The sequence below is a fragment of the Anastrepha ludens genome, chromosome 4 (genome assembly GCF_028408465.1).
Source record: "Anastrepha ludens isolate Willacy chromosome 4, idAnaLude1.1, whole genome shotgun sequence".
Classification (NCBI taxonomy): Eukaryota; Metazoa; Arthropoda; class Insecta; order Diptera; family Tephritidae; genus Anastrepha; species Anastrepha ludens.
This window is the reverse complement of record NC_071500.1, coordinates 73960142-73972838: the sequence shown is the minus strand read 5'-3', so window position 1 is coordinate 73972838 and position 12697 is coordinate 73960142. Positions and strand designations below refer to the sequence as shown.

The following is a 12697-nucleotide window of genomic DNA, read 5'->3' as shown; positions in this document are numbered from 1 at the left end:
TATCTTATCTTGGGTGTAGATAAGTTCCTATGCTCATTTTTTTCTCTACCCCCGTAGACATAAGTACACCCCCTACTCTAAGGGTGCATGCGAACAATTTGGGTTTGGGCTTATTTCAAAGAGCAAAGTTCAACCTTCAATTACTGACAATAACGAAGATCGTAGCACGTTAGGGTTCTGCTCCACAATTTTTGAAAAATGGCCAAATACGCTATTTTTAGGGGTTTCAACCCCCTTTTTCTCGAAAACCTGACGTGATGGAAAACTTTTGAACTCGGATTCGTGCTTAGCGCAAAAATTTCCTTTGGGATCACTAGTTCCCATCTTATTCGCAAAACCGATGCAGGGCAGTGTAATTGATGGTCATCATTAACACTGGCCGATACAGCTGCGATATTTTCTTCAGTTCGCACTCTATGTAAGCGTGTTGGCGGTTTGATGTCCAATAATGTAAATTTGGTTCTAAATTTAATCACAATAGCTCGAATAGCCGTTTCAGTGGGTCGATTAAACTGTCCATGAAATGGAAGTAGCGCTCGATAAACTTTCTTAACAGAACACGGATTTTTATAATAAAATTCAATGATTTGCAAGCGTTGTTCGTTTGTAAGACGATTCATGGTTAAATTATAGACCAAACTGAATATGTTTGACAGTGAAACAAAACACGAAACGTGCCTCAGCTGTGTAGACCAACTATTTAAAAAGATAATAGCTAAAAAATCACCCGTTATTTACCAGGTTAAACGCTTTAGAAAAATTCAGAAGGCAGGGTAATTGTACAACATGGCTGTAGAGTCAATAATGGCTTATATGGTTCAAGGTCGTGGACGGATTGCCTTACATTTTTCTCCATTTCGTATGTGCCAAATTTCAAAACTAAATTTTCAGTTTTTGAATTTATGTGAAATAATTTAGATTTTGCACTAGTTTGTACTTGTGAAATAGGGCCGAAAATAGTCCAAACAGTTTGCAGTTGTAATAATAAATAGAGCATACCAAAAAATAAACTTTTAAAATAAGACCATTCTTTCCATTCATAAGACTCTTCACAAACATAAAGTAAAATAAAAATCTACAAAGCTTTAGTTTTCACTAATAACTTTGTAACAATCCCATATTTGGGGTACATTTGCACCAGTCAGAAATAAGGTAAGGCAGAGCTCTGAATCTATATTGCGGGCGATGGGGAAACGCGCGTGAGCACAATACGATAATAAATTATTATATATGTATGTAGATATAGTGTAAAACTTATATGTTAAAATGTCTTCATTTAAATTTCTATTTTGTACATGGTTTTCATTGTTTTCTATTAAATTTTTAGGTACGTTTTATAACAAAAATCTGGCATCCAAATATATCCTCAGTAACTGGTGCAATTTGCCTGGATATTTTGAAAGACAATTGGTTAGTATTATTGATCTACCGGCTTTATTATTAATTATTTATACTAATATAATAAATAAATATTAAGACTTGCCTTTCTCGCTACTATGAACTTGAACAGAAGAGCAGTGAAGCAGGTAGTGCAAAACGCGGGATCGACTGTTTTGGTCCGCTCCTAGCTATGTTTCGTTACTGCTAGTAGCTCAGAGTAGTAGCGAAAAAAAATTTGAGTGCTGATCTGTAGTTGAAGTAGTAGCAAAAAACTTGGAATCGGCCGTAGCGCTACTTGCGAAATTATTCATGTGTACTCCAACTACCGCAACTACTCTCATTTCCGTTGCGCTACTACTACTCCTATAACTGCTACTTGAGCAGTGCTCGTTTTTGTTTTGTTAGATGCATTTTTTATGCGTTTAGTTGGCCGCCGTAACTGCATAGGTCGATGCGCCAGTACCATTCGGGAGTGGAGAGGTTCGAATATCCGTTCATGAACATAGAAAAAGTTTTTTCTAATAGCGGTCGCCCCTCAACAGGCAACGGCAAATCTTCGAATGCATTTCTGCCATGAAGCATCCTCTCATAAAAATCAATTGCCGTTCGGAGTCGGCTAAAAACTGTAGGTCCCTCTATTTGTGGAACAACATCGATACGCACACCACAAATATTAGGAGGGAGTTAGGTCAGACACCTTACAGAAGTGTACGCTTAAATTTTTGCTTTTGTGCCAATATGATAATTCATGCAATTGATAGATTTGCTGACGTTTTGCAAATAAATTTGCTGCATTTAAGACAGCGCTCTGCAGTAAAATGGAATTATTACTAAGTTTAGTAGCCGACGATGCATGTGAGTCAAAAACTGATAATTTTTTATTAAATTTAAAAAAAAAACGCGGAAAGCTTAAAAGGACATATTTTGTAAGAAGTTTATTATTAAAACGAAAAATACCGAAAAACAAATCTTTTTTTGAAACAACAATTTCCCGATGTTCGTGTCGATTTTCCTGTCTTTATTAACTTTTTTTATTTCTTCCACAACCTTATTCCAGAGGACGCTCTTCTTCCTCCTTCCCGAGGAGAACTCGGTCTTACTCTGAGCAGCAATTTCACTTCGGAAGTACTAAAATAATCGCTAAAACAAAGTTCCAAGAGGAGCAATTGCATTACGGCAATTTGTACGTTATGTGGCCCACATGCAAATTAGCCAGTGACAAAGTTCTAGATCCAAAGACTGGCAGTAATAATTCAATATTTTTTAAAACTGGACAAAATCCTATGCATAGTATAGAATCTCGTATTCATTAGCGAGTCTTGCCGCTCTCTTACTACATATTTAGATCCTAGATTCCATCAAATATTAACGGATTCGCAAAGACAAGAAGCTATGAATTACACAGGCCGACAAAATTTAACCAACATTCAGACCCAGAAACCAGCCTATATATTTCCGAAGGTTTATGATGCGCTGAATCCAAATCTGGCCTCAGAATTGCTCTATTAGTTTGAGTTTTCGAGATATCCTAACCTAAAAGTGCAAAAAACCCCATTTTTGCCCATATTTGAGGTTATGTAGCCTTGCAGATGTTTTCTTTCACCAAAATTAAAGGATGGCATCTTTAAATACAATCCTTCTTTTTTCAAATGGCGTTTTGTTTGCTCAAATATCATTTTTTTCGCAGAGATATCGCATTTTGAAATTTTCATGTTTCGAAATTTTCCTACACCTGAAAATCGATTAAGATAACATAGACATGATATAGTCGCTTACTAATTTTCTTGGGTTTGAGGGCCTGAAATATATGGATTAATAGTATGTAAATTTGGAGTTTGTGGGAAAGCCTGCTTGCGGTTATGTGGGTTAGCCTGCTCGCGGTATGATAGGGGTGGTTTCTAGGGGTTAGGGCTGTGTGTGACTCGGTACCCAAAGGTTAGATAGTGTAGGGATGTGGTGAGTCAGCACACTTATGGTGTGAGACAAAATTTTAAGAAAAATAAGACTCAATTCAAGAAAATTAGTAATCGAATATATCATGTCTATGTTATCTTAATCGATTTTCAGGTGTAGGAAAATTTCGAAACATGAAAATTTCAAAATGCGATATCTCTGCGAAAAAAAATGATATTTGAGCAAACAAAACGCCATTTGAAAAAAGAAGGATTGTATTTAAAGATGCCATCCTTTAATTTTGGTGAAAGAAAACATCTGCAAGGCTACATAACCTCAAATATGGGCAAAAATGGGTTTTTTTGCACTTTTAGGTTAGGATATCTCGAAAACTCAAACTAATAAATTAATTTTAGTTATCAATCCGAATTTTGCATGGACAGAGAAGCAGATATTAGTTTAAATTATTTCGGATACTTTTCCTTGTAGACTAGTGTTATTGAAAGATATTGTGGCATAAAATATTAGGCATGCGACCCTAAAGTTCTCGATTCGACGATAATTACTACGAACTTTTAGACAGCTACTTCAGAGCTTAAATAGCTCCTGCCAATGAGTCAACAGTTGTTTATACCAAAATTGAAACACTGAAGTTGCCGCACAAGAAAACTAGTTTTAATGTTTTAAACTTTTGGACTGAAAGACAGACAAGCGATCCAGAACTCTTTGAACTAAAATCTATTTGTAATCACATTTAAAACATTTATTTTTCCTTTTTAAGGTTACAATAGAACGGGCGTTTTCTTCATTAAAATTAGTTTCAGCTTATAATCGAAACCGACTATGCCATGAAACTTTACTCGTAAAACTGAATTCGTCCCATTTGGAAAGTAGACTGAAAATCCATTATTATTTGAAGAGGCTTTAATTATGCTGCAATGAAAATTATTGTATTTCTTTTTAATTTATGCGCCTTAGTTTTTTTTATGTTTATATTCACAATTTATAAAAACCAAACATTTCCCTAGGTTTTTCCAGTGTATCAACCTGTGTTTTCAAAATTTTCAATCCTTTGTTGTTGTTGCATTATCATTCGCGCTAAAATTGGTGAAAATGGAAAAAGGTTAACAACCATTGAATCGTCGGCGAAAGAAACCATAACAATAAGAATTCAGATTTCTGTTGACTGTCTGTATGTTCGTGTTTTAAAAGAGAACCTTCGATTGTAGTAAATAAATGCCATATTATTCTCTTAAGGGGGGAGCCTGCTTTAGAGGGTTCACAAAATCGATTTTTCGTGGATTTTTTTTGGAAGGAAAGAAATATTCGATTGAAACAAAACTTTCAGGTTTTATTGTTATATATTTCAACAGTATTCTCAAATTGTTTCATTAAAATATATGTCATATTATGCCTGGTGCAAGCATATTGCCGAGGCGCCTCGAATGTGCATGTGTCGAGCGGCGGGCACGATGCAGGTCGCAATTTTCATTTCAAAACAAAAAACCCAGAAAAATTTTTATTTTAGTATAGTATAGCTTCTAGTTAAATCAAGAAAATTAAACAAAAAGTGAGAAATTCAACAATTTTCGCTAATTAAAAAAAATTCATTTTTTTGAAAAAACAAATCCACTTTAGATTGTTTAAAAAGTGGGTTAATCATAACTTTCTTAAGGTTTTTTAGCTTCAACTAGAAGAGAATTTAATTTCATATACGATCAATGCTATCTCGTTTCGAGACCCTACTCGAAACCCATTTTCCGGGTAGTAGAACTCTCTCTGAACAATAACGGTAGCAACGGTGGAACCTCTAGGTACAGCTGGTATATTGCTAGTCGGATAGTGACAAAAGAATCGATAAGGTTTTCCTTGTCTTCCTTTGAGAACTTTAAGTCCCCTGGACCTGACGGAATATATCCAGCAATGCTTAAAAAAGGAGGAGACGGGCTGATTGGGGCCCTGAAAAGGATCTTCACAGCCTGTCTTGCATTTGGTTATATACCATCCCAATGGCGACGCGTAAGAGTAGTATTTATTCCGAAACCAGGAAAAGATGACTATTCCCTAGCAAAAAGTGTTAGACCAATCAGTTTGACATCGTTCGTGTTGAAAAGTCTGGAACGAGTGGTGGAGAAACATATTCGAGTGGGGTATTGCCGAGAAGTCCACTTAGTAGAAACCAACACGCTTACCAGAGTGGAAAATCATGTGAATCAGCCTTACACGATCTTGTTAGCAAGATTGAAGCCGGGCTGGAAGCTGACGAATACACAATGATCGTGTTCGTGGACACTGAGGGGGCTTTTGATAATGCCACTTTCGGCTCGATATGTTCTTCTGCCGAACGACACGGAGTTAGTAAAACCATTGTAAAATGGATATATTCCATACTCTCTGAGAGACTGTTAACCGCTGGTGGGAGCGGTGACGAACAAATCACAAAATAACAAAATTGTGTTTTATTTACATGAATGAAATAAAAAAATCGTATTTAATCCAAATAATGACAAAATTTTAAAAAGGAACACAATTATAGCTTTTTATATTAAACTTTATAAAAATTCATGTCTCAAAAGTATGTATACAGTCCATCATATTATTAATTTGTGAAATCAAAAACATATATTAATTAAAATCAAATCCTAGTATTCGGTAGGATAGCCATTAGACTTTATAATCGCTTTAAGTCGTGATGGCATTGATTTCACCAAGTTTTCAGTTACAGCTGGTGGTATTTTATTCCATTCCTCTTGAAGGAGGTTTTTCAGTTGTTTCTTATTTCTAATCGGATGTTTACGTATTTGCCGCTTTAAATGCTCCCATAAGTGTTCGATTGGGTTGGTATCCGGGGACTGTGGCGGTGTTTTCAGCTGTTTTCGCACATTGTATAACAGCCACTCTCGTACAATGTTGGATGTGCGCTTGGGGTCATTATCCTGCTGGAAGATAAACGTTGCTCCGAGGCCCAATTTCGTAGCGCTGCTGTTCAGCTGTTTTCGCGGTATGAGGCTTATCGAATTCGCCGCCGCCCGAAACATGGTTGTAAGTAGCACCAGAATCCAAGATTACTTGGCTATCTTCCGATCAAACCACATACTCACAAATTGATCATGTTGTAATAGACGGACTACTTTCTGATGGGCGCAATCTTGTTTCTATCATTCATGGCTACCATGCATAAAATTCTCTCAAATTCCCTTCTATCGCTTGTTTCCAGCAAACTCTAAAACTCTTTCTCTATAGATATAAAGATGTACGGCTCGATTCAACCGTTCTTGTGACATCGTATTTCTTAAATACACTCCTTCTCATTTGATTAAGGCCAAATAATTTCCTTTTGTGCGTTTGTGTACCAATACCTTGGCACTCGTACGCGTGGGCTTAAAAATAAACTTAAACTTAAAATACCTTTCATATAAGATGATAATAATTAGACTGTGAATTTTTATGCCAAAAACGTTAAATTGTGTTACTGGATGCAAAAACCAAAACTGATTTGACGCTGTTTACAATGAGCAAGTTATACTTCTTCTTCTTAGCCTCACAGTCCGTGGTGGACCATAGCTTCATCAGCAAGTTAGCAACATAGCTTCATGAGCAAGTTATACGCAAATTGCAAAAAAACATAAACGTACACAATTACAAGCATCTATAAATAAAATGGAAGTATGCAGTTCTGACATTGCTGATGCAAATGGTAATTACAAATTTATGGAAAGAAAGTATGGAATACGTAAATTTAGATGGTATTAAGATTACAGTAAACTACAATTTCTTCTCTAAATTTTGAATGCAGAACTGCTGACGTTTATCGGTCATCACATGATGTGACCGGTTCATATTTAGTATTTTTCTCTCTTCTTTTAAAATACGAAATTCAATAGTTTCTAAAGTTAGGAATGTAAACGTGAAACTTCATAATAGCCTGTAAACAACTAATAATATCATTATGGGAATCTGCTTTCATGCAGTATGTATTTTAATAAATTATTGTTTTTTTAGGGCCGCTGCAATGACATTGCGAACTGTTTTACTGTCACTTCAAGCTTTATTGGCTGCTGCAGAACCGGATGATCCACAAGACGCAGTAGTGGCATATCAATATAAAGACAAATATCAGCTATTCCTTATGACGGCTAAGCATTGGACAAATGTATACGCTGGAGGTAACTAAATGAATTTATGGAAAACACTTATTGATTTTTGTTAAATATTTCATTGCTCTAAAGGTCCACACAAATTTACCGAGTGTGATACAAAAATTCAACGTTTAAGAGATATGGGGATTGATGAACATGATGCGCGAGCTGTTTTGTCAAAAGAAAACTGGGACTTGGAAAAGGCGACCGAAAGCTTATTTAGTTAGCTTCTTTTTTTAAATTATATATTTTCTGGAAAGTAAGAAATTGTCAAAAGCATTGTTGAGCGAGGTTTGATATTTATTTAAAAAATAATTACTCATATGATTGAAATTTCCGCATTATTATTATTACCAAAAGGTGGATTATACATAGAAGTCATTCATAAATATGTTATCTGGAACACACTGGTTCACAAATTTTTATTTCTTTTTCCGCTCCGCATGTCACTATACACAATCCTATGTAGAATTTCTAGCTGATTTGACAGATGTCATCAAAACAAAATGGCTGCCACAGGGCGCCAAAATCGACCCGCCCCAATTGAAAACCCCTTTATATGGCTCTCTGTGTCTTCTACCTATTCCGAAAATTGCATTTGGTCATGAAAGGAAAACGTTTTGCGTCCTTAGAGACCACCGACATCCTGAAGAGCATTCCGGTCAATAACCTGAAACACTGGGCTTGTTCGAGGCATGTAATAAAAGCGGCAACACTGCTGCACTGATGACAATTTGCAACACTGTTGCAATTGCTCAACTGATGCTTTTCTGATGTTCGGCAAGCAAAAAATTTTTGATGCCGATTTATTTGTATTCGCGCGCAACATTTGCCGAATTTTTGACACTTCGAACGTGATGCTTTTGATAATGTTACCAAAATTTTACATCAACCGTCATACTTTCACAAATCATGCAACACGTCGGTTGTCATTGAAGCTCGAACAAGCCCATTCTTTCGAAAAGTTTTTAGATCGCGTAAAACAATGCATACAAAGTCCGAACTAAAACGTCAAATAAAATTAAGTGAAGGATATGACTTTGAAATGGTGCAATTTAAATGTCTTTGAAAAGGGAATTTAGAGCCAAATACCACACCAAAATCAATAATTCACTTGGATTGGATAATCAGAAAAACTCAGAAAAAATGTATATAGATCGGTACAGCTTACGTAAATCTTAATATTTTTCTGAAATATTTTGCTGGAAGCCTTAAAATATAGTCAATTTTATAGTTAAGATGGACACCCAGTACCGATTTTTTTATGGAGAGGGTGCATCCCTAATATACATATATGTGGAATTCATTAACGTAAGTGAAAACGCTTGAGCTAATAGCATAAATGCTGGTAAATAAATATAAATATTTTGAAAAATTAAAAAAAGCTACAATAAGTAGGTAAGTGGATAATGTTTATATTAACTTATTTAAATAAAAAAATAAAAAACAACAATACATTTTACTACCTTCGTATCGTATCGTAAATAAGGACACGTACTCGTGTTTTTAGTTTTACTTTATGAATAGTTCTTTATTCCACATTTATTTCCATTTTTTTTTTTTTCCGAAAATGAGCGAGAAGCCGGGTTACAGTAAATGGTGAGCGTTACCGTGACATGCTCAACGAGTTGTTTCCAAAAATTGAAGAGGATGACATGGACGACATTTGGTTTGCAACTTGTCACACTGCCAAAGTTACACTCGAACCTTTGGCTACTGTTTTTGAAAACTGAATAATCAGCCGAAATTCCGATATCAATTGGCCGCCTCGGAGCTGTGATTTAAGCCCGTTGGACTATTTTTTGTGGGGAACCGTTAAGGGCAAATGCTATGCGAACCATCCAGAGACGATTGATGCTTTAAAACACGAAATCGAAGTTGCCATTCATGAAATTGGAGCCCAAACAATCGCAAATGTGCTTAAAAATTGGGTTGATCGAATGTCCTACTGTAAAGCCAGTCGTGGCATTCATTTGAACGATATTATATTTCATTCCTAAATGAAAATGTTCAATCTTCAAAATAAAAAAAAGTTTGAAAAAATATTGATTGTTTTTTTTTTTATAGCCGATTCAAAAAGCAAATTTTACATGGCCCACCCTATATATGTATAATAAATATATAAGTATAGTGGTATTATGAAATTAAATTTTTAGGTTACAATAATTCAATCATTGTGAAATTTATTAGATCAAGAAGACGCGCATGGAACTAACATATAATACTTTTTCTTTATTTTTCACTTAATATATCTTAATGATAATTAAATAAAGCTATTTCCACGCTTTATTAATTCATGGGTTAAAATTATTCAACCACTACCTAGTCGGGATCGAAGTAATGGACGATTTGTGTGAAGTTCTCAACTGAGACACCGCAGCCTTTATTTAGAGCATTTTGTATTATTCTTTCTGCTAAAAGTTTCAAAAAGTCATCGTCACTGTTGCACATTTTGCTTTGGGAATTGTTTCTTTGTCTGTCGTTGTTTTCTATGTGTCTTCGCACGCTGTCAGGTATGCATTTGTCGGTATGCTTCTGCCGTCGGAAGGTTTTCGCTGGCCTCCTGCTTTACCTTGCTGTCTGATACGCCGCTTTCGCTGGTTTGGTGTTGGTATCTCAACGGGACTTCCTGTGCAGCTCTACATCTAGTAACTAGCTGTGACAAGAACATAACAGAAAATTAAATTGTTGATCTTAAAGAGAGGCGGAAAATTTAAAGTAATATATGTAAGTCACACTCGTTTACTGCGAAAGTTTAATGCTGCTCCAAAAAAGTAAGATGTATTGTTAACGACTTTTGACCGGAGGTCTGTAAAGACTGCTTACCGCTAGTATTATTTTTTACGATTGCCATTTTTCGACTCACTCCTTGCTTTCTTTTCCTGTTGCTTCGAGATGCCTACTCCTTTACCGATCGCTGCTACTGTCTGGGCAGATATGAGTGTGACAGCCCACTGAATGGTAGCTGACTACCATCTTACTTATATGTATGTATATAAATCCGAATAACTAGCATCGTTTTTGATAGAAGGAAACCTTTTAGCAAGCGTGCAATGTTATAATTGCTGTATTGACTAATCCATATACATATGTGGTGTTTGTTCTCTGATTCTAATCATATTTTTCGGCATGAAAAAAAATTGTTTTCCTTAATGCATAGTAAGCTTGGTGTAATTCAAATTTTGTTTGAAAAATAGTTAGAAATTCTCCAGGTCAGATACCTGGTAAATTTTTTCCGTCTATTGGATATTTAGAAATTTTTTAATGGAGCGGATTTATGGAAAACCATGAATAGTATAAAATTCGATGAATGTTAGATCCAAATGCTAAGCTTACGTCGTATCCGCTTAAGCTCTTTTTAAAGATGTCTTGGGGAAAAAGACAAGTAGAAAATTTTCGTGGTTTAGTACAAACGTGATAGAATGTTTCAAAGTTAAAAACGTGTTCATGTTGTTGAAAATTCTTTTAACGCATTTGCATTTAGGTTACTTCGCAAATCAATTATAAATTGAATCTGACGAACCTTTCAGTTCCACCAAGTAACAATACCTGTGGAAGTACAATGCATTGGGAAAAAATTATATGCATTAATAATAATAATAATTGGCGTTTACACCCTTCGTAGTGTCACGACACTTTGCAAACACCATTCGTTTCATCTTTCGTTCTCGAAATTTGTCGTTACATTAGGCCTTTTTTTGCCTAAACTTAGCAAGTGGCGAATAGATGAAGCAACTGGGATTGACATTTGTTTAGAAACACATTATGAGTAGTAGTAATGAAACCTTCCAAATAAAGGAAAACAGCATTGGCGGGATTGAATATAGTAGGTTATTCTAGTTTTATAAGATATACCAGCATTCGTTAGTGACGAATCTTTCTCGATATCTTTGTTGTTGCTTTCACATAGCGGGCAGAGAAGTGGCGAATCGAAGACGGTCAATAATATATAAGTGAATATTTTATGATAAAATCTTGCATGATGTTTTTAATCATGGAACTATGTACACTGTAGTCATAAAAAGTCGCGTTTAATTAACTTTTAACTTTATCTTTAGTGGTGGATAAAAGTATACACAGTTTGCAAAGTCCAAAAAGTTTATTGAAAATTGTGTTGATACAGTTTTATTTGAATCATTTTTCTTATCACAATAAACTGAAATTAAAACTTTACTTAATCCTAGATATTATTGCTTTTTAGTATTTCGTTGGTCCACCGTTAACTTCAATCACTGTTTGAAGCCGACTTGGCATCGATACACCTAAATTTGCCAGCTCTGCGAATGTTATACTATTCCAGGCTTCTATTATGTGCTCTTTGAGTACAGTAGCGCCAGAGACCTGAGTTTTTCCGAGCGTACCAAAATTTCCAATGCATGTTCAATAATATTTAAACCTGGGCTTTGCGGTGGTGTGTTTATATGGCTTGCTTCTTTTGACATTGAAGTCTCAAAGTAAAATAAATTGCAAGAACACGTTTAAAATTGTATTTTTATACTACAGCTATTACAGATTCACCTTGAGGAAAGTCAGGTACTTAAACCCCTGCGCACGATTCAAAAAGAGCTAGAGAAACACGTGCTAAGAAAGGCAAACAGTAGATGGCTTTGCTTAACCAATTGCAAAGTTGCCAGCATCATGTGTAACACGCATACGATGACAAGTATACTAAATCGGTTATATCGTTCGATAGGACTGTAGATCTTTAGTTGGTATACTAACAGGGCACTGCCTAGCTGCAGCACACGGTTACAAGCTAAATTTAACCCTTCAGGACGTTTGCAGTTCATTTCCATGAGCCGGGTACAAGATGAACACGAAGCATATTCTATGCTACTGTCCGGCTCTCTCGAAAACTATACTATGCTATTTGGGCGCTCTTAGCGCCCTCCCTGAACTGGAGCTTGAACGATTCCTAAAATTCGCGAACAGCACGCGCCTCTTGAGTGATACATATTTTCGCTAAAATAGGACTCTGATCCGGTATCGCTATGGACCAAAATGGTCTCTGCGTGGCTCTTGCCAGCCAATATAACTTAACCTAACCTTTCTTTTTTCATAAATTTCACTACTTCAACTGGATCGCGAAAGATAAAAGGGCAGTACTCTCGGAGTTTAGATGCCTTTTTAACATCATTGGCAATACCAATACGACGAATTTGCTTTATTAATCCATATTTTTAGAGAAAACTCAATTTATGTGTGGGTACAAAAGCCTGTTATGAATTTCAATTCCGAAAATTTGCTCGTAAAAGCCTGTTGAAAAGTAATGAAACTAGTATAGA

At 35.6% G+C, this 12697-nt stretch overlaps 1 protein-coding gene across 1 annotated transcript in view; it reads left to right on the top strand.

The window, feature by feature from the left end:
* LOC128859816 (ubiquitin-conjugating enzyme E2-22 kDa) overlaps positions 1–7831 on the top strand; it is a 35589-nt gene extending 27758 nt beyond the window's left edge. The window contains exons 3-5 of the mRNA XM_054096908.1: positions 1328–1410; positions 7276–7439; positions 7503–7831. Of these exons, the coding sequence (XP_053952883.1) occupies positions 1328–1410; positions 7276–7439; positions 7503–7639 (384 nt within the window). The 3' untranslated portion in view covers positions 7640–7831. The remainder of the gene's footprint in view (positions 1–1327; positions 1411–7275; positions 7440–7502) is intronic.
* Positions 7832–12697: the final 4866 nt, after the last annotated feature.